General features: G+C 49.4%; 1 protein-coding gene across 1 annotated transcript; it reads right to left on the reverse strand.

Moving 5' to 3' along the window:
- Positions 1–301: 301 nt before the first annotated feature.
- FOXD3 (forkhead box D3) lies at positions 302–2,609 on the reverse strand. Its single transcript, XM_085067424.1, has one exon. The coding sequence runs from the start codon at positions 2,017–2,019 to the stop codon at positions 811–813; it is 1,209 nt and encodes a 402-aa protein (XP_084923550.1). The 5' UTR covers positions 2,020–2,609; the 3' UTR covers positions 302–810.
- Positions 2,610–22,404: the final 19,795 nt, after the last annotated feature.

Below are 22,404 nucleotides of genomic sequence, written 5' to 3' on the forward strand. Positions count from 1 at the left end.
GTTGGATTTGGAAGGAATCGGGGTGATGTTGGCCCTGCCGCGGCGGTCGAGCGAGCAAGGCCGGGCGCTGTCTCTGCGCGGCCGCGCACGGCGCATCCCGAAGCGGCGGGACGGACCGTGGGAAACGCGCTCGCTCCGCGGAACCCAAAGCTCCGCGGAACCCAAAGCTCCGCGGAACCCAAAGCTCCGCGGGGTCGGAGAACCGGCGCTCCGCGGCCGCGCCCCGCGCGTCTCCAGCCTCCGCGGCCGCGCAGCCCGTCCTGCGGGCGGGGGTCACAAAGACACCGCTCACACAGAGACGGGCAGAGCATTTTAAAAATTTATTTACAAAGTTGTGTACAACACGAAGGGATAACATTTAGAATACATATATTCATTCATATATAAACAGACTTCTATAATAGAATGACAGCGTTTTTCCTCCTTTTTTTTCCTCTCCAAAATTCTCTTTTTTTTTTTTCTCTCTCTCTGTTCGTTCGTTTAATATTTAAAATTTCCCCCGCTTATTTCTTTTTTATACAATTGTGGGTTTTTTTCTCGTTTGTTCGTTTATTTCGGATAAAACCGCTCGGAGCGCCGGAACCTTCAAAAAAAGTGAAAGTTCGCAGCTCCTAATCGCGACCGTCATTTCGCCTCTTTAGAAAAATAAAAACCCCGAAAGCAACGTCAGTGATTTTTGATACAAATATGTACAAGCGGCGGGGGCGTCGGCCGCTGCCCGCTGCTGCTGCTCCGAGCCCGGGCGGCCGCGGAGCCCCCGAGGGGGCGGCCGGAGCTCCCCGGGGTGCTGCCCGGGGCTACCGCCCGGGGCTACTGCGCCGGCCACTTGGCCTGCACGGCGGCGGCGGGGGGGGCGGGCTGCAGGAACTGCCCCGCGATGATGTTGGTAGGCACGCTGAGGATGGGGGCGATGGCCGCCGTGGTCCTGGCCAGCGCCAGCGGCTGGTGGGCCATGAGCGCCGACTGCACGGTGACCGGCGGCCGCAGGAAAGTCTGTGCGCTGGCGGCCGAGCTGGCGGCGGGGACGCCGATGATGTTCTCGATGCTGAAGGACGGGCGGCTGCTGGGCTCCGACTTGACGATGGAGCCGGCGGCGCCCAGGCTGTTGAGCTGCAGCTGCAGGCTGGGGCTGAGCTGGGAGTTGAAGGCTTTGCGGCTGAGCTCGCTGGACGGCAGCAGCGGCACGGCGGGCGGCAGCATGGGCCCCACCGGGGGGATGTAGGGGTACTGCAGCGCGGCCGCGGCCGCCGCGGGGTGCGTGTAGGCGCCGGGGTGCAGCCCGTAGGGGCGGCCGTAGGGTCCGGCCAGGCCGTAGGCGCCGAAGCCCTGCATCATCAGCGCCGTCTGGTCCCGCAGGTGCTCCTGCTGGTGCCGCTTGAAGCGCTTCCTGCGGCGGAGGAAGCTGCCGTTGTCGAACATGTCCTCGGACTGCGGGTCCAGCGTCCAGTAGTTGCCCTTGCCCGGGTTGCCGGGCTCCCGGGGGATCTTGACGAAGCAGTCGTTGAGGGAGAGGTTGTGGCGGATGCTGTTCTGCCAGGCGGGGAACTTCTCCCGGTAGTAGGGGAAGCGGTTGCTGATGAACTCGCAGATGCCGCTGAGCGTCAGCTTCTTCTGCGGGCTCTGCAGGATGGCCATGGTGATGAGGGCGATGTACGAGTAGGGCGGCTTCACCAGGCTGCTCTTGGGCTTGCTCTGCCCGGCCGCCCCGCCGCCGCCGCCGCCGCTCGCCCCCTCCTCGCCGCCCCCCTTGCCGCCCTCGGCCGCTCCGCCGGGGGCCACTCCGGCCGGGCTGCCCGTGCCGCTGCTGCCGCTCTCCGCGCCCGCCTCCGCGGGCAGCGCCAGCTCCGCCGCCTCGTCCAGCGGCAGGCGCGGCAGGGCGGCGGGGCTGCCGGCCTCGCCCTCGCTGTCCTTGCCCGGCCCGTCGTCGCCCTCGCCCACCACGTCGATATCCACATCCTCGGCCGCCGGGACGGCGGGGCCGGACATGTCGCTGGCGCTGCCGCCGCCCGACAGGGTCATCCCCGCTCGGCGGACGGGGAGCGGCGGCGGCGGCGGGGCCTCCCGCCCGCACCGGGCTCCCCCCGCGCCCCGCTCCCGCCGCTCCTCCGACCGGCCCCGGGGGCTACACCCGAGCGGCCCGGCTGCGCCCCGCGGCGCCGTCCCCGCGGGGCATGGGGCGGCCGCGCCCGCTGCTCTCCCGTCCGCGGGGCTGCCCTGGCCGCCCGGTCACCTCCCGCCGCCGGGCATCGGGGCTCAGGCGGCGCCGCCGGATCCCGCCCGCCGCGATGCGCGCCCGAGGGCGCCGCGCATGGGGCCGCTCCGCGGGCCGCCGCCGCTCCACCGCTCCGCTCCGCGGCCGCGCCGCGCACCGCTCCGCCGCCCTCCGCGCCGGCTTTTTTTTTTTTTTTTTTGCTTTCTTTCCTCCTCTTCCCTCTTTCCTCCTCTCGTCCGGCTTTTTTTGGGCTGCTTTTTTTTCCCCCCCTCGGCGGAGGGAGGGGACGGAGCTGCCGGCGGCCGGGCCGGGCGGGGCGGGGGCAGCAGGCCGGGGGTCGCGGGGCCTCGCTCGCCACTTTGGCAGCGCGGCGGTCCCGACTGCCTGATAGATTACTTTCCCGTTAAAGATATACTCGGAGGCGGCTCCACGTGACCGCCTGACGTCAGGCGCCCCGCTGTGAAGTCATGCAAAACTCGAGTTGTTTCATGGACTGTCAACAAAGAGCGGCGGCGGCTCCGCTCCGCCCGCCCCGACGGCACCGACGGCACCGGCACCCTCCGCGCCCCGCGGGAAACTTCCCGCACCGGGGATCGCTGCTGCTGCTGCTGCTGCTGCCGCTCTCGGTGCGCCGGGCCCGGAGCAGCCGCTCTCGGGGCGCTCGGCAGCGCAGGCTCAGCGGATGCGCCGCCGTGATAGAGCTTGAAAGCGCCAACTTTGGGCTTTGAAACCACTTTTCCGTGGGTTTCTATTGTTTTTAATTTTTTTTTTTTTTCCCCCAGCAGCAGCAGCAGCTGGGAACGGAAGATCAGAGAACAGCTATTGATTAATCTATTAGGTTAGTTGCAGGGAGAAATAAAAAAGACGTAAAATAACAAAGGGAAACTATAAATAAAGAACCTTTTAGCCACCTACTTTTTCTTTCTTTTCTTTTCTTTTTTTTTTTCTTTTTCTTTTTCTTTTCTTTTTTTTTCTTTTTTTTTTTTTTTTTTTTTTTTTTTTTCTTTCCAGAGGTGTTAACGACTTAATCATTTCGGGCGTTAGCATATGAAAAAGTAGGAAATGAGGGAGTGTGTGTGAATGTGAGGACCTTATTGCCGCGGCCCCAGGTAAGCCCCGGCCCGGGGAGAGGCGCCCGGCGGGGCGGGAGGGGGCCCGGCAGCCCACCCTGTCCCGGTGCGGAACCCCCCGCCCGGACCCTCGGCCGCGGGTGGCTCTCGGGGTTTGGCTTTTCCATCCGTCCCGCCGAGCCCTTTGCTCCTGTACTTCCCGCACGTGCTGTCCGATTTCGGTAAATACAATTAAACCAGGAAAATAACCCAGGAGCCAACGATTTCCTATGAGCGGCGCTGCTTTGGGGAAGCCAATTCCCCATCTGTCCCCCAAAACCCGTCGGAGCTCGGAAGGGTCGCTGTCCCGGCCTCTCCCAGAGCCTCACCGGGTCGCTCCGGGCGGGACGGGCCGAGCTGCGCGGAGCGACCCGCGGGGAGATGGGGAGAACCTTCCCGCGGGGCGCGGAGCCGCTTTCCCCCCGCGCTCCGTTTTTCCGCCTCTCGCAGCGGATCTCCGCGGCCCGTGGCCTCCGCAGCCGCGCACCGGCCGCTCCCACATCCCCCGGACTCACACCCCGCGCTCACCCTCACTCACACGCACTCGCCTTGTGTGTGTCCCGTCGCACCGCCAAGGCTCTCCCAGGGAAAAAAAAGGAGGAAAAACCCCAACTCCGCAGCCCCCTGTCCCATTTGTTGCGCTTTTCTTCGGCACAATAAAAGTCAAATTAATTGATTCGTACTATTAATTACGGTGCTTAGCGTGAAAAGAAACGTTTCCCCTCGATTAGGGCTCTATTGTGCTAATCCCGTGTTCAGTCACGGCTGCCGGCTGAGCGGGGCTGCCCCTCTCCGCTCCTCTCCGCGCCTCTCCGCGCCCCTCCGCGGGGCTGTGCGGCTCCCAGGCCGTCATCTGCTGAAGTTTAGGGCAGCATTTCCAAGCCCACCCCGTCGGAAAGTATTTAGGGGAGGAGTGGAAGGGGGAGAAAGGCTTTTCTAAAAATCAGGAAAGTTTCCCCCCAAATAGAAACCCGTGGAAGTTGAAGGGCTGGAGGTGAGCCGGGAGCAGGAGCTGCGTCCTGCAAAGCGATAAAACAATTAAAGCAGCTTCTGTGGAGGTGGAAACCCACAATAATGACACGGCCAGAAATAGAAAGTGGGCGCCCATATGGACAGATAGATTTAGCAACAGGAGAAAAACAAACTGTATCGTCCGGATCGATATGGAGTCAAATAGAGACACGGCAGTGCAACGGGGAAAGGGAGGATGGAATAAGTTATGATAGAGAGGGAGAAATTAATTACGACTCAATCTGATTCTAATATGGGAAAGCAAGATCCTGGCTGCGAAGCGAGTTAAAAATAAATCCGGAGGCTGAGCCTCGGGGGTGGGGGGGATTGTGGAGGAAAGACAGTGCTGGGGCAATTTCTGCTTCTGTAATCGTTTTAAAGGAAGGAGAAACCAAAGGTGTCCCCTTTCAGCTCCTTAAGCCTATTACTTTCACTAATGAGTTATATAAATCGTTGACCTGACCTGGATTAAAGCAGCATTGTCGTTCGGCACAAACGTGCGGGGGTAAAGGGGCTCGCAGGAAAGGGGCTGCGGGTGAGAAATCCCTGTAAAATCAACACATCCAAGGGAGGAGACACGACAGGGACACACAGACATCCCCCGGCCGGGGTCGGGCCTGAACACCGCCTTCAGCCGGGCTTTTCGCTAAAGATGTACATTATTAAATATATATAATTTTTATTCTGTTTTTTAGGCCTGTGTCTGCACGTGTTTGATTTCTTTTTCTTTCCTTCTTCTTTTTCCTTTTCCTTTTTTTTTTTTTAAATTGTAATAAATCGCCCGTAAACCCGGCAGACCTCAGTGTAAAACGAAATTGGTCATGTTTCCAAAACGGTTTCGGATTTATTTGTATTGGAAATGTATAAACATCCATTCTGTAAAAGGCAACACGTTTAATTAACGATGAGAGAGCAGTTAGGGGCAGAAAGCTAGTAAAATTGTGTGATAAATTTATGGCATTGTTAGCGTGCTTTTAATTATGGCTATTATGTTAATTATTTCACATTAGCATGGAGTTATCAGCAGCATGTCAGATTTAATCAAAACGAGCCTTTCTCTCGAAAATTGTGCTTTTCATCCGCCGCGAGGAGAACGGGGGGTCCCGAGCCGAAGCCGCTTCCCCCTCCCTTCTTTATTTATTTAAAAATAAATAAATGAAGGCTTTTAAAAAGAGTCTTCCCAATGAAAAGAGTGGCTGGATGTGATCCGGGCTGGTGCAGGCGGCAGATCCCTTTAGGCTACAGCGAGCAGCGCAGGGAGGCTGAGGAGAGAAGCGACGCTCTTGTTTTTTAGGAATTCACCATTTTCACCCCCTCCGGAGAAGGCATTTTATCATTTCGGATCATTCTGTCAAACAATATGATGTTGCTCATTTTTATCTGTCCCGTTTTACAAAGCCCCCGCTCGCGCTGCCGGCCAGGACAACGCGCCTCGGTACAAAAGAATCAAAGAGACAAGCCGGGAGGATGTGGGATCGCTGCACGGATCAAACAGGAGGGAAGAGGAGGAGGTGTGTGCGAGTGTGAGTGTGTGAGTGTGTCCGCGGTGGGCTCCAGCGGCCCTGGGCAGGCTCCGCGCCCCGCGCTGCCCCGCAGCTCCTCGCCCGGGGCTCCCCCCAGCCGGGCGGCTGCTGCCGGGGGAGGCGACCCTCCGCTTCCTCAAAGGCTTTCGGCGCTTCCGTGCGAAAATAAAAACGATTGAAAATAGAGAAACACAAAGAAAAATTCCAACCCGCCCGTTGGCCGGCAGCCGTCAGCGAGGCGGGCGGTGGAGTTTTGGGGGGCTCCGTCCGCGCCGAGGTGCGGAGCTGCCCCCGCCGCTCCCCGGCCCCGCTCCCGCCGAGAGCCGCGGCCATCGCTCCGCGCAGCCCCGCGCAGCGCGCCCGGCTCTGCCCGCGCCCCCTCCTCGGGCCGGCCCCGCTCCCCCTTCCCCACGGGAGCGGGGGGCTGCGACCACGGCAGCTGCTGGCTTATTTTTAGAGCATTTCCATTCCTCCGGTTAATTTTAGATCGATCCATTATTTAGCCCCAGTTCGCCTTTAGGGAAACCCAAGCTGGGGGCGGCCGGCGCTCCGCGGCCGCGGGACTTTCCCCCGAGCGGGGTGCGCGGCCGCGCAGGGGAGGCAACTTTGGGGATCCCCCCTGCCAGCCTGGACGCTGCCGGAGGGGCGAGGGGCCGCACCCCGCGGAACCTGCGCCTCCCCCGGCTGGCCCGCGCCTCCCCGCGCTGTTTGCGCGCTGCCTTTCCCGCTCAGCTCGGGTTTCACCGGGCGCAGATTTTCCACGTTCTGCAGCCTTTTCCCCTTTGGGAGACACCCCCAAACACCCACATGCGCCCCTCCCCGCCCCTCCGAGCGGGCCGAGGTGCCGCTGCTGGGTACCGCTGCTGGGTACCGCTGCTGGGTACCGGTGCTGCCAGCTGCCCGGCCCCGGGGGACCGCGGGAGGGAGGAGAGGCACGAACCCCCCGTCCTGCCCCTCGGAGCGATGTGCGGTACATCCGCGGCTATTTATGCCTCCGCACAGCTCCCCCCGGGCAGACCCCGCCGTCGGGGCTGGGGAGAGGCTCAGCCCGCACCGAGTCCATCCTCCCACCGTTTCACCCGCAGCTTCTCCCTGCTCCGGATCTAAACACCAGCCGAAGGTCGTGTTTGTGTGGAACCGCCAATCGCCTTGAATTTGGGGTTCGTTTGTCTGTGGGTGCGAATCTAGCGCTGGGCATTGCCTCCTCTGTCCCTCCCCTCCCCTGGGGGCTGGCAGGGTGCAGGTTGAGGGCAAAGAAACATCCCTGAGTTGGACACAGGCAGGAAAGCATCCCGAGGAGCTGGCAAAAGCAGGCAGCAGCACTCAGGTGTGCCCAAAATGTATCCTCCTGAGACTCACAAAAGAAAATCAAAAGGGTCAGAAGACCCTGAAGCATCATAGAGATTTGGGTGCTTTACAAAGCAGGGAGAGAGCAAAATGAATCAAGTTAAAATATAGAATTATTATTAGGCAAATTAGGCTCTGTGAGCAGAGGAGCTCTGCTGCCTTTCGGGCAAGAGGGTGGCAAAGTTAGCTGAGACCTGACTTGAAATACAAAAAACAAAAAGCACCCAAACATTTGGCAGTCACTCAATCAAAATTCGTTTGTTCTTCAGATTTTCATTTTGCAAGCCCCCACTCTAAACAAGTGGATATTTATCCCCAGTTTTGGCTGCAAACACCTGGAAACACCCACTCCACAGTCCCACGCAGCCCTGGCATCCAGCAGTGCTGATTCCTGGACAGGCCCTGCTCATGTGCCCAGCCATCTCCAAAACATGGCTAAAACTCCTCCTCTAGACACCCTGTCACATCCCTGTCCCTGGAGGAAGCTCTTCCACTGTGAGGCATAATAAATACACAGAAACAAAAATCAGAGGGGAAATAAACCCTTTAAATTTGATTTATTTGTATTCATGGAGTTAAGGGATTGGTGGGAAGGGGTGGCCCTGGCCTCCCTGCAGCAATATCGGGGTGAGACATGGATATCCCCCAGGGAAGGGAAGGGATGTGCTTAGCCCATCCTTGCTCCTTCAAAACCCGGGGGTTCCTCCACGTGTGGATGGAGAGGACACTCTGGATAGGCTCAGGAGGGAAGATGAATTTTATGTGGAAATACCCTTATTTGTCTGAATAAATCAACGCGACAGAGTATTTTTCCCTTCATCCCCGCATGACCCAAAGGGACGATGCAAGCGGTGCCAGTTTGGTGGCAAATCCGGGGCCACGCCTCGGAAAGGGGCAGTGCAGCACAAAAAGAAGGGACACAACCCAAACCGAGGATCCACAGAGAGGCAGCAGTGGCAGCTCCTTTCAAACCGCTGCCCCTGTGTGTTTTCCCACCGACTTCGCAGGTAGGCAGAAGTGTGAGGGAGACACAGCAGGGCTGTTTTCCCAGTTATTCCCCTGGCCAGCGAGATGCAAATGGAGAAGTTAAGAGGATTTCCAGGGCTGTGAGGAAATCCCTTTGCTGAGAGCTGGGAGCTCTCCACGGGCTGGCCCAGCCCTCCTCCCTGCGTGCAGCAAACACTGAACTCACCGACACTCCCGGGAGATTTCCCACATCGTGGCCGATCCCGGATTTCATTTTATTCCTCAGCACAACCAGGACACTGGTGGGAGCCAACTCCCCCTCCACGTGCTCTCCTGCTTCCCAGGGCTTGGTTTGTTTGTTTTTACCCGGCTAGTTCTGTGAATCTCTCCTCCAGCTCCTGTACAACACCCTCGATTCCCTTTACTAAGCGCGGCAAGGCGAGCGGTGAGTTATCGCCGTTGTTAATAAAATTACTCCGCTAATATTTTTCCCCAACCCGTGGAATATTATTGATGGATCAGGGATGGAGCCCATGCCGAGGCACAGGGCCCATGCATCACCCCAGCTCCACCTGCACCATCCAAATGGGGCCTTGGTGGAGCGTAAGTGGTGCACAGGCCTTTTATGGGCCTTCTGCAGAACGCTGAATTTTACCCAAAATGCAGGTTAAAACCCATGTTAGGTATTAATGTAATCAGGTCCATAATCTCTCTATCAAAAACTCCCCAAGCACCTCTTCACCTGCTAAACCAGGTAGCTCCTTATCTGGAGAGTGCTGTAACACTTTCTAGGGGACTCCTGGCTTGTTTTTGGTAAAGAAAATATGCGTTGCTAAGCCTCTCCAAATCCTGGTTTAGGGCAGAGCATGGGGAGTCACCAAAGGGCCATCCTGACCTGCCACATGCCTGTGCCAGTCCAACATTTTCCCCCTCCACCTACAAAGACAGAATAAAATGATCACAATTTTCCTATGAAAACTTGGTGACCTCCACAAACTCGTTGGAAACAGAAGTGAGAGCCTCAGAAAGAAAAAATCCTTTTTTTTTCCTCCCCAAATCTATTTTTTTAAGACCAAAAAATATCTATTTTTAATATTTTGGGGCAACATGGACCATTTCCAGGAGAGCCACAGCTGCCTTCCCCCACAAAGCTTCATCAGCTTCATTCATCAGGGCATTCCTGCCAATTCCATTTAGATCCTTCACCTTATTAGAGGTATTTTATTAAACATTTTATTAAAGTCTTTTAATGCCTTCCAGGGCATGTTGTAAAACCACACTGATTTCAGAAGCTTCTTTGAGGGATCTCAGGCAGAGCAGAGCCTGGATGAGCTTTTCCAGCATTTCCATGTTGAGAGTACACGTTGGCAGCTTAGCTCCAGGACAAGACAGATAAAACCAGGGAGGATTTTAACTTTGACCAAAATCATCAAAGGGTGGGATTTCCAATTGAAAGGGGAGAATGTGGGGAACAAGTATTTATTCCTTAAAACACATCAGTATTATTATTTTTTGTTGGATTTCCTCCTTTTGCCCAGGTAAGAAAGATTTCCAAGAGAAAGTCCAGCTAAGGAGGCGATGAAACATGTTGAGCTGCTCAGGCAATATTTGCAGTGTGTAAATAAAGCTTATTTAGGGCTTTTGGTAAAATATTCCATGATAGAAGAGTTCAACAGGCATTTTTAAATGGATTCTCAGCAACTGGGCAGAGAGAAAATATGTCTGTAGGACCATGAAACATTTATCTGTCCAGAAGGAGACAGGGGGGAAAAAAAGCCAGGAATGATCTATCATAAGGGAGGAAATCTGCACCTCAGCATTTGCCAAAATGTCTTAATTGCTTTGTAAACTCATCTAAATAAATAAAACCTGGAGGGCTGTCTCAGCTCTCTGCTAAGGAGCAGCGAGTATTGCCTGGGGATAAAAATCTTAATCCTGCCCAGGGCTGGGCTTGTTCCCAGTTTGGGGCTGCCTGCTCCTGGTGCAGATCAGGGTATTTTCATAGAGTTTGGAGCAGGTTGTGGAGGTCGGGAGTGATCCCTGCATCACTCCTTGGACAGGAGCCACTGGGGTGTTTTTAGCTCTGCTGGAAACTCACACCCACTGTGGCTCCTCTGAATTCAGATTTTTACTGCTCCTTGTATTTTTGGCAAAAATGGCTCTGTGATATTCACAGATCATTCACTTTGAGGGCTTGAATGCCATGGGTGTGAGAGACCTCCTCCTGCTTCCTTGGGTTTATTGGAAACTTTCTGATTTGTGGCTTTCCTCCTCAAAAACCAGATGAGATCATTGCTCAGAGCACATCTCGTGGTTGTTGTGATAAAGGTGATTGTCCCCTCTACCCCTCTGTGGTGAGATCAACCTGCAGAGCTGCTCCAGCTCTGGATCCCAACAGCAGGATGATGTGGAGGTGAAGGATCAAGTCCAGAGGGTGCCAAGGAGATTCTCCAGGGCTGGAGTCCCTCTGGAGCCAGGCTGGGAGAGCTGGGAATGTTCACCTGGAGAAGAGAAGCTCCAGGGAGACTTTAGAGCCCCTTTCAGTGCCTAAAGGTGCATAGCATTTAAACCCTGTAAATTAATGAGACTTAAATATGTGCTTCAGGTTAACAATATTCTAACTGAATGTTCTAACCGTATTCTAAGATGAACTAGAGCTTCATTTTCCAGATAGGTATTGTTCAAATTTGTAAGGTAAATTTTCATCTTCATATATATATGAAATATCTTCCTTCCTGTCTTTCTCCTGATAGATTTTACCATTTTATTTTCATTTCTTAGTGAACCTCGACCTGGAGTAATGGTCATTCCTGTGGTGAAGCTGCAGCAAAGGCAGCTCCTGAGTGGCTTTGGAGGCTCACAGGAAACAGGGCTGGTGGGTTTTTAAAAAATGCTGCTCATGGAGAGAAGATGTCCAGAGGAGGTTCATGGCTGAGTTTTGTCACACTATCCTGCTGCTTTGGCTTTTATTAACTAATTAATTTAGCTTCTAATAACTAATGGCCCAGTCCAGCACTCCTTATGCATGCAAAATGGGTATTTTCTCATAAAGCTGTGCCAGATCCTGAACAACTTCACTCACGTCTTTGTTTCCATTGCAGTAATTATTTGCCTGAGTTTTCCCTCTAGTTGGTAAGGATTTTTCAGGCTGTCATTCCGGGAAGGATCTATGTCCAGCATAGCTATAGCTAACATGTCCTGCATGATTTACATGTTTCTTATGTGTATGAAATGTAATATACTTGTATGTTTTGGAGTCATGTATTTAGATATGATCTCATGTGAGTCTGGCAGATAAATATGTTCATATCATATAGCACTGACATACTTATTTTCACTTAGGACTGCTTTTAGCCAAGGACTTCTTTCTGGGTTTGGTAGGCTCAAGCAGCCTTGCTGTTGGCTCAGCTGGATCTTTACTGGGTCCAAATTTTCCCTTCAAATTTCAGTCATCTGAAATAAAACCTGGTAAGCAATGTAACCATTATGTTTAAGTTAAATATTAACGCTTGGTATGGACCCAGTGGTGGAAAGATTGATGCCTGTCTGTATGAGACTTGATAATTGCTGGGCACAGGAATAATGTTCTATTTTCTATCTGCCCATGACTCTTCAGTGACAGATCTCTGGGGTTTTATTCATTCAAAGAATGATGTGGAAGAGGTTGAGCTGCAGGTGAGTGGCACTTCACAAACAACTTTGTGCAACTTGGTGGCAGAATGACCTGGACAGAAATCTCCTTGAATTTGTGTTTCTTTCACGTTGCTCATCTGATCTCACCAAGCTGAGGAAGACGAGGCAGGAAGAGGAGTGTCCTGATTCTGAGGAAGGTATGAATCTGAAAACAGAACTTAAAAAAGATTCAAGAGGGGAAATTAATTCAAGAAATGCTAATATAGAAGTGAAAAACCCCACTGCCTGACAGGAGAGCAGCGTTTTAATGGCATAACTCGTGAATAATCTTGCTGAAAGGTCTTTGTGCTCGCTGCCCTTTGGTACCTGCCTGTGCTTCTGTGCTGCAATGTTTGTTCCTGGCTTCTTCTGCTAAAGTTTATAGATCCAACTTGGAAAAAAAGGGGGAGTGCTTCCACAATTATCCCCTCACCAATCCCCTGCAGTAAATTACCCCCCAGCCCCTAACACAAATCAGAGGAGAGAGCTTCATATTTAGTTTAATAAACTGTAATTTCTGACAAAGGTAACTGTCACCTTCTGTTTCATGCTGCGCGTTTATTTTTCAAGCGCCAGAGCTGACCTCCGAACTCAATCTGCACTTGCCTATTGATGCATAAATATCTGTAATATCACAGTAAATTAAATTCAGGTTTAAAGGGTTTCTATTTAACAATCTGTCAGAACTTTCACAGCGTTTGATTTCTAGTTTCCTCTGTCCACTGACAGGTTTATCTCGGTATGGCTTGATTAATGAAACCTTTTATTTGCAGTAAGCACACCTATTATTACCATAATCTCTTAATGCTTGCTTAGGCAACATTGTACTCTGACAGCAGGGCTCCAAAAACTTCCAGCCCCTTCACTCCTCGGCAGAGCAGGCAGCAGGATTTGGGGTTGGAGAAGGGATGGCACTGTCCTGCCCTGCACTCTTGGGGGTGTTTGTAAAATCAAGCAGTTTCCCAGTTTGGCGGGTTTGGAAATGTTATTTTCATGGATGTTGGTGTTAAATGTGCCTTATTAGAAAGTATTTTCAGCTAAGGTTGACAAATGTACATTTAATTTGTGATTAGTGCTTCCCAGGGAGGAAATGGATGTTCTCAAGATGAGTTCTTAAGGATGATTTGTTGAATTTAAGGAAAATACTGCAGATAGCCTGGAGAAGTTTGTATAGATTTGGATAGCAGAGCTGTTGACTCCAATTCCTGGTTTTCCTATGGTCCTGGGAAAATCACTTCATCTCTCTGTGCTGTAATTCCACCTCACTTATGGCTGTGGGTATTGAATAAATAGAATTACACCACTTGCAGCCCCATGGAGAGCAGAGGGGGCTCTGACACCAACTTCAGCAGGGCCTTGGTTCACTGGGAGTTTGATTCCATTCTAATTCTTGTTTCCAGCTGGGGTTTGGGTTTTTTCCAATCTGCTCCTCACTGGGAATTCTTTGGTACAACCTGATTGTCAGACTCTGTCAGATACTGAAAATAAAGACCTCACCTCCCAGCTTGAGCACCAAAACCAAGACTGAATTATCCAGGTGGGCTCTGACATTTGGGTTGTCTCCAACTTTCCAGGGACACCCTTTGCTTTTAATTCTCCAGGATCTCCAAGAGATTCTTCTGTTGAAATCCACATCCCTCTGGAATCAGGGACAAAGTTCCCACCAGCTGCAGTAAAGATTTGATTGCTTTCATGCCAATGTAAGGATCTCACGTGGAAAATGTCACATGTATATGTCACCCCAAGCAGTTACAAATCCCTCCTGTGCAGAAATATCAAGAATTTCCATGCCAGCACCATGTTACTACTAAAAAGGAGAATAATTCTGGTGGTGATTCGTGCACTTGTTTCTCCAGGATGAAAACATTTCAAGAGGTTTATTGCATTAAGATGTTAATCAGGAAACAGATTCTCAGTTCTGCATGAGACCCAGAGAGGCACTGTCATTCCCCAATAAACAGCTCACAAGTGAGGATTATATTTGTTGCACATGCAACACTCTGCACGTACAAACCTGATCTCAGAATATTTTCACGGTGTAAAAAGTTGGAGAGACTCATTAGAAGCAAATTGTGTATTTTCAATCAATAAATGCAATATGGTTCGATGGCCCTGCACTGTTTGTGTGTTTCTGCAGCTCCAGGAGTGACACTTCCAATACACAACTCTTGTCATAAAAGGGTTTATTTGCTCAGAAGTACAGATTCTGCTCATGCAATCCTCCTGCTGGGATTATTATAATTCTCCAACACGTTTCAGACTTTTTTTGGGTTGTTTCCCACTCTGCTTTTTAACCTTCAACAACAAATATTGTTGTATCATGAAGACAGCAAATCCAAACAATTACATATGTAGTCCAAAGGCATACACAAGAAAATCAATAGTTGACATCTTTGCAACTCCCTCCTTGGAGCAGCGCTCAATAGCTCTTATTCATTATACACTTATATCTCTTTCAGATTCGCCTTTGTCACCAGAAACCCATTTTTTTTTCTCCTTTGACTTCCACATAACTTCTTTGCCCTGTACTTTTACAGATGCCTTCTGGCTATAAATACTAATGAAATCTCTTTGCTTAATTCAATTTTGCTGGTACACTTACAGTTATGACCTAACTTTCCCACGAGAGAGACTGATTGAACATTCCAATACCTTATGGATGGGAGCAAACACTCCACAGAACTGGACTGACAATTTCCATAATTATAGAATTCACAGCCTAATGACCTTAAAAAACAATAAAAAGATCTCTTGTTAATTCCATTTCTGTTACTGACATTCAAGATATTTCATTTTTCACAGGACAACAAATTTACTTTTTATTTTCAAAAGAGCAGTCTATCCTTTTACCCTAGATTAAATTTTCTGAATATTGAAGGATTTCATTGAATATTTAGCATTTCTTTGTCTTTTAAAAGTTAGAATATTTATGATCCTTAGAATGCTTCTGACTGATTTATAGCAATCAATTATAAGAGTGCGTTTTGAAATAGCCCTTTTAAAAATGAAGAATAGAATAATTAAAAAGATCAGAAGTCCTCCCTTGCATATAATTATTTCATTATTTCATTACGGTGCAGAAATTGTTTTTGCTGACTGCGAACAATTTTAATTGAGCAAAAGCTGTATTAATATACGATAGCAAGCAGTTCTTCCTAAGAAATAAGAGCACTAATTGCCTAAATTTTTATTCAGCACAGTGAGCCTTAAAAGCCACATTGTAATATAAACCTAATCACTGGGTACAGCGGATCCTTTTGCCATGGTGGAGCCATTCCCAAAGCATAACCTGGCTGTGCAGTTAATTTATTCCTTCAACAGGTTTATTGCTGCATGAAGCAGTTGTTTGGGTGTTGATCTGTGGCAGGCTGGGAGCAGAGAGTGCCAGCCTGCCTGTCCCTGCCCAGGCAGGGCTGCCTGTGGCACCTATGGCCACCTTGTCCCACGTTTTGGTGAGAATACCACCACATGGTGCCTGCATTGCTTTGGTTCCTCACTTCCCATTGCCTCTCCAGCTGCTCCAAGGTTTCCATCTGTGCCGTGGAGAGGAAGAGAAACACCACCAGAGGGTAATTAAAAGTGGGAGCCTGACTTTGGTGTTTTGAATCACCATGGGAGTGAGATTTCCTCTTGCTGTAAGGATGTGGGGAGCTTTAGCTGTTGCTGAAACTGTACATATCCCACCCTGGGCAGCTATCCCTGCTTTTCCAAGGGGGAGGTAGTGGTGTTTGCTGCACACTGGGGTTTGGGTGGTCTTGCTTTGGTCAGGGGACCTCTTCTCATGCTGCTGTTGATCTCTGTGTTGGATATATTTCACTGTCACTGGTGCCACCTCTACACAGGGGTCTGGACTCTCTCTGCCAGCTGCTGAAAACCTCCCCTGTGCTGGCTGGGCTGAAACTCCTTTGGCCACATGTGATGTGACAAATCACTGTCAGCTTTGCAAACACACTCTGGCTCCTTGGCCACTGTGGTCCTTCCAGGACTCGCAGAAGGGTGGGTTGGGCTGTCCCCAATAATGTGGGCACTGTCAGGGACTCTATAGGGGCATGGCTATAGGGGCAAGGGCACCACCAGCTGTTCCTTGCTCCCAAGCCCTTCCCAGCCTCTGGCATGTAATATTTCAGAGCAATTCTTACATTCAGTTCCCAAGTAGAGCTCAACATCCCAGCTGATACAGACCAAGAAACACTGGTGATGTTCATTCAGAGTCCTTTAACTTCATCTGAGACAGTTTTTTGGAAGGAAGAAAAGTCTTTTTAATAAATAATAACACCTTAGCTGGCACAGTGCTGGCAGATGGCTCATGATCGCTTCTGCCTAAGGTCTCTGAGCTCAACAAGAGGAGTCTGCAAGTCCATGTCAGAGGCAGAGCAGTGCCTGGGAGGGCAGACATGGAGCTATCAGGAAATAATCGCTGCAGGGGAGATCTGGAGTTTGTCTGATGTCCCAGTTTCTCCTGTCACAGTGTAGTTGCTTCCGGGGTGCTGGGGGAAGTTGTAAATGGGGCTGCTGGTGGTTTGTGAATGAGGCTCTTTGTCAGTGCTCAGCTCTGACCCCCCTCCTCCCAAAGCCTGGCTGAAGCCCATCTGAAGAAGAAAAGTGGAAGCGAAAGATAAAATTCTGGTCCAATGCAGCAGCCTTAATACAGCATCTGAATGGGAGAGGAAAGAAGCCTTCAATGCAGTTTTGGTGCCAAATTAACACTGTAGTGTTCAGGTAAGAGCAGTGGAAGTCCCACTACCAATAACAGCCGGCAGCACTCCAACACAGCCACATTAAGGATTGCCTGGCAGCAGATGTGATGTATCCCTCTGCTATTCCATAGTGGCAGCCCTCAGGTACATAGTTATAATTCCTGTGAGAGGCAGGCTCTGGAGATGACAGACTGAATAGTTACAATCTATCATGAAAAATTTTCAAGGATGAGTTAATGATTTTGTGCAATTTCCAGACCAGTTAGCTGAAGCCTGCAAGCTGGAGTTTCCCTGGGCTGCAGCTCACCAGGCTGTTTTCTCCTTGTGCCTCAGTTTCCACTTCTATAAAACGAGTAAAGATCTTGCCTTTTCTGTGAAATTATTTAAATCTAATACAGAAAAATGCTGTATAGGAAATACTCCAGAGGAAGAAAGGGAGGTTATAATCAACCCAACTTTTCTTGCAGTAAAATCAGGGCTGAAATTAATCCTGGATTAACATATTTGTTTTTCCTGAACTGTTAAATCCCACGTATTCCTGAAGGAAGTGGACAGGGTAAGACAGGGAAGTGTCTGTCTTTGCCAATGACTTTAGTGTCTGATATCTGTGCAGGTGGAGGTGGGATATATTGGAAACTCCTTTTGTATGTGCTTTTTCCTAGCTGAAGTTTGCTGTAGTGTGCATGGATTTTGTGCATATGAAATGGTCTTTCCCCTTCCCAGGTGAGCTCTGCCCTGCTGTGGTGAAAGCCATTGAAACATCAACTCCATGAAGCCCTGAGTTGGCTTAATTTCCTTCCCTGTCTTCATTGAGTTGGTTTCAAAGAATTCGAGAATCCCAGAATGGTTTGGGTTGGAAAGGACATTAAAGTCTCTCTTGTTCCACCCCCTGCCATGGGCAGGGACACCTTCCACTATCCCAGGTTGCTCCAAGCCACATCCATCCCAGCCCTGAACACTTCCAGGGATGGGACATCCTCCTTTGCAGAGGTCTGAAGCTTGTTTTCCCAGCCTGTAAGAACCTGATAACAGCCTGGCCTTCCAGATGTTGGCTGAAAAGCCAAAAAATTGTGGAAGATCCTTAGTGACCCACAGTCCATCCCTCCTCCCCGGAGCTCTGGGCCCTGGTGCCCCTCTCCCTGGGCAAGGCTGGTCATCACAGTGCTCCGGGACTCTGGCAAGGAGAGGAGGCTCCAGCTGTGTCCAGAGACATATTTTTGCATTGCTTCCTCTAGACTCACAGTTCTGTCCTTTGAAAACTTCGGCACTTTTACTCTAGCGGGCCCTCTTGGTGCTTTCTCGGTGCCCAGGGTAATCCGGAGAGGTCCGTTCCCTCGCAGTCCCAGGACAGCTGTGCTGGCAGTGCGGGACACAAAGGATTTGCGCTGCCATCTGTGTCCTTTGTGCCTGCTGACGGCTTTTCCCCCCGTGCCCGGCGAGATGGAGAAGGTTATTTGTCTTAAGAACATTTTCTCCTTCTCTCTTTTGTTTTGCGCCAGTGTCAACAAGCAATTTGCACCATAATTCATTCATGTTCGGCCCTAATTGTCCCTCCCTGTCCGGAGCTGGCTGCTTGCCTCGCTATTCCCAGGCTCTCCCCGGGTGTTTCCCAGAGCTCCACCGAGGCAGGGTCAGCCCTCGGCTGCCAAGTGGAGGCTGCTGCTCCGAGGGCATCCCACGGTATTCCATGCGAGCAGGGAGAGCTCCAAGCAAACATTTTGGGGCAGTTTATGGTGTTGCTCCCTCTAGGATAGCTGCAGTGGAGCCCTGTTTGGGATTTGGAAATCATCCTCTGTGCTGCTCCAGCCAAGCAGCCATCAGGACCCAAAAAAGCTCAATTAAGGCTAAACTCATATAGTTATACACAGACTGTGCAATCATTAATAAAACACCCAATCCAAGCACTCCCCTCTTTCACCATGGTGGCATGAGACTTAATTAATTAGCACTTTAAGGTGCTTGGATAGTCCATTGGTGGGAAATCATAACTTATTCATTTTCCCCTCCAGGTGGTCAGAAAAGAGTTGGCATTTCACTCTCCTGGATGCAACCTAGGTATCTTCATTGCATCCAAAATTTTGCAAGGGAGAGAAGACCTAGCAGAGAGCTCTTACTTCCTGGAAGTGATTCTGATGGCAGGAATTATTTAAAGAGAGAGAAAAGAAAACCTTTATTGAGCAAAACCCAGAGCAGGTTAGGAAGGCTTGATGGCAACCCAGAAGTTTCTACAAGGACAAGAGAACTTTTGTCATGGCCTTTTCAACCTGTGTCAATCAGGGAAAACAGGGAGGGGTAAGAAGATGCTTGGCAAATTCAGAGTGAAAAACAGCATGTTTTTTAAATGTGGGGAGTAATTCAATTCACCTTCCTCTCTTTGATGCCCAACAAATTGTAGGAGGGTTGAAACCTCAGGAATTCCCAGGGGGATTTGGTGATTCATCCTGAGCTCCCTTGTGCAGTAGGTCTGTGCTGCAAAGTCATTTCTGCCCCCACTGCCTCGCCAGCACCACACACAGAGACACACTGCACCTCCGATGGCAAAAGCCAGAATGTATTGCTGAGAAAGGCTCCAAAAAATCCACTTTTCTTTTATAATAATATTTCCACAGGCCAAGCAATTGATGGCTGGACTAGGGGAAAACATACATCTTTGCTTCCAAGTAATAGGCTGCAGATTTGCAAGACTAAATCCTTTTAAAAGCCAGGAATCACATCCATTCAGTCCGTAAAAGAAAAAGAAGTCTAATTTGATAACATTATACATAAAGCGTTTTCTTGACTTAGATATATTTTAGGCATGCCAGTTATATAATACAGAAGAAGCAGAGGGAAAGGACTTGATCACATTCAGATGATACTAAATTATCTTATGACACAGGCTGTATCTTTTTTACAACAGAAAATGGAAACAACTGTGTCCTTGACCTTCAAAAAGGAATTGACTTCCCTAGCTTAACTATTCAAACAAACAACTGTGTACTCTCTTCAATTCCTGTGATAATTTTGATTTACTGTAAATGACTGAATTTAATGAACTAAATTATGCTATTTAAATGCATTTTGTGAATGGTATTGTAGTTTGTTACTAAGCATTATGTCTATGCTAAAGTGTGCTGTAAATGATATGATATGGAACATATGTGCTGTATTCATAATTTAACTGTTGCTATGGAGTGCCTTCTTCAATAGGCTCCTTTGAAAAACGAGTTCTTTATTTACCTGGTGAAATGAAGGTGATTTCTCAGCAAACCTCTAGGTCTCACTGACCTTGACAGAATTACAGTGCTAATATTTTCACATGGATGAACTGTTCTTCAATAATTTTTCCAAAATAGATGGCACAAATAGGTTTTCTGTTAATGCCGTGACAGACTGCATGTTTTCGAATCTCACTTTGCTTTTTGTTTGAACAAATGTTTATTACAGCTCTTGCAAAATGACTCCCATCCTCATTAGTTGTAACAGGTTTTTGAGTTCAGAGCTAGATCTCAGGGTCTTGGATGTGATTCCCAGAAATGCTTTGAGCCTGGTGCTGCATTTCCAGCCATGCCATGCAATGTGAGCTGTGCTCCTGTTGATGAAACCCTTTGTACATTTGGATTTCTCTGCTCTTAAGGCCACAAATTTGACTTTTTTTTTTTTCCCCCCACTTAAAACCAGGTTCATCAGAGCTAAATCCTCTGCAAATTCCCATTACACATTTTTTCCTTTAGTGCTCCTATGCCAGTCAGGCACACATAGATACTGGTCACAAATTAAGGGTGTTATATGTAAAATGATATATAAAAATAATTCTACTGTTTTCAGAAAATGACGGGGACTTGAGTAAAACCTCTAGAATTATGAGGGCTACTTTTGAATTTGGAGCTTCATTTCAGATTTTTCTTATTTTCTTCTTCTTTCCAAAGAGAAAATGTCAGTTATTTCTAAAAGCAAATAACAATGCAAGAAAATTCTAGCAACAACAGGGAAGGATTTTTACAATATCTTGGAACATATCAGTCTTCATTCAATGTGCATTTAATGGGTCAAATAAGGACATTCTTGATGAAACATTGAGCCATATATAATACCGCCTTTTCACTAATTTGAACATTCGCAATAAATTATGGCTGCATTTCATAACTGTTCATCAACCATCAGCTCCCAAGGAGAACAGCTGAGTTTTCTGAATATGGACTCTCTTGGAAAACCTGGCTGGTTTTAACTGTGTGATCTGTGTTATCGCTGCATACAAATGTAGCAAATATTGTAACTTTTTTTATTTAATAGTCGTATTTCCAGCCGTGCATTGCACTGGTGGCATTTTTATATGTGCAAAGGCTCCTCCTGGAGGTCAGTTGTGTTGTCAGATGCTCTGCTCCACAGTCAGGTGGGTTTTTGCTGACCAGCCTGTGCCAGAAAATATACTTCTAAAGCAAACTGCTAAAAATAGAAACACACGTGGCATGGTTAAAAATTTCTTGCTGGAAAGCTCATTCTGAAATGTTTCCTAACCTAATAGAAGTGTGTCAGTCCGTTTGGATGTGTCTATAGAGGGAAGAAAGCTTGAGGATGATTTTTTGATTTCACTTTTTTTGGAAAAAATAACGATCTGATGAAGGAAGGTGCACTAACAGCGAGGGGATAATGCTTCCCAAGACCTTCCTAAAGCAGGTACTCCTGGCATCTCCTGCTGGGAACTTGAGCACTTAGCCAATGTGTCCAGGAGGATGGAAAAAATTTGGGCTTCAGCTCAGGTCATCATCACCTTGCTGAGAGGCTTCAGAGAGGGCAGTGCCAGTGGCAGGATGGGACCTCCTGTGCACCTTCCCAGCCAGCACAGCTCCATGAGAGGAGCTCCTTCTCCAGCAATTTTGATCTGGGGTTCATCACTGCGATCCCAAATGATGTGCAGAGAGTGGGTAACACCTCCTGAGCCAGGACTTGGCAAGCCAGGAGCAGCCTGCCCTGGGTACCTGCTCTGCATTGTGCACCATCACTGTGGGAGAGAAGGAGCTATTTTTCAGCAAGTGGCTATCGGATACTTCCCGTGCTGCATATCAACAACCAGATCTTGACCCAGAAATGTCAGTCCCTGCTCAGAGCAGACAAGGAAGCATAATTAGAGATGCTCTGGCAACGTATTTTAGCACTGACGGTGACAATGTTTAAATTTTTAATCAGGCATGTAACATAAAAAGCACATAACATGAAATGTGAAAAGAAAATTGGCAAATACCAACGTGCTGTTTGACACTTTATTTCACTGAAGGAAGTGAACATCAATAAACATTATTTATCATAAATGACAGAGAGGAAGGCGTGTTTCTAATAAAAACCTTCCCATTGCAAGGGGTGGATCTCATAAAAGCACCCTGATAGTACTGTAAAAGCCGTGCTGGGCCAGACCACAAAAGGAAACATGGAACTGTTTATTGGGAAGCTGTGATGTGCACCCAGATGTGCTGCCTCATGGCAGCTGGCTTTGGGGGGCAAAGAGATGCAAGAAGCCTCTTCCTTCTTCTGCCACATGCAGGTGTGGCACAGCTCTGAGCCCTGTGGTGGGTGACACAAGTGTACCGGCACATGTGGTACAGCAAATGTCCTCCCAGGTTGGAGGTTCAACCCTTCACACACTGCATCCCATGGCAAGTTTTGCTCAGTGGCAAACACTGAGTCAGATGTTTCTAGCTGGAATATTAGAGACAAACTGAAGAGATGGGCTGGGCTGAGTCCACTGTACTGACCCAAGGTGCAAATGGGGAGCTGTAGTGTTCCTCACCCCAAAGCTCTTTCTGCTTTAGCAAAACCTTTCAACTTCATTTTCTTTGTAAAAGAAATGCCATCGTTGGCATTTTGTCCTGCCTAAACCCCATCCCTCTCAC

This window comes from Lichenostomus cassidix, chromosome 8 (assembly GCF_008360975.1).
Source record: "Lichenostomus cassidix isolate B80296 chromosome 8, HeHo_3.0, whole genome shotgun sequence".
NCBI lineage: Eukaryota > Metazoa > Chordata > Aves > Passeriformes > Meliphagidae > Lichenostomus > Lichenostomus cassidix.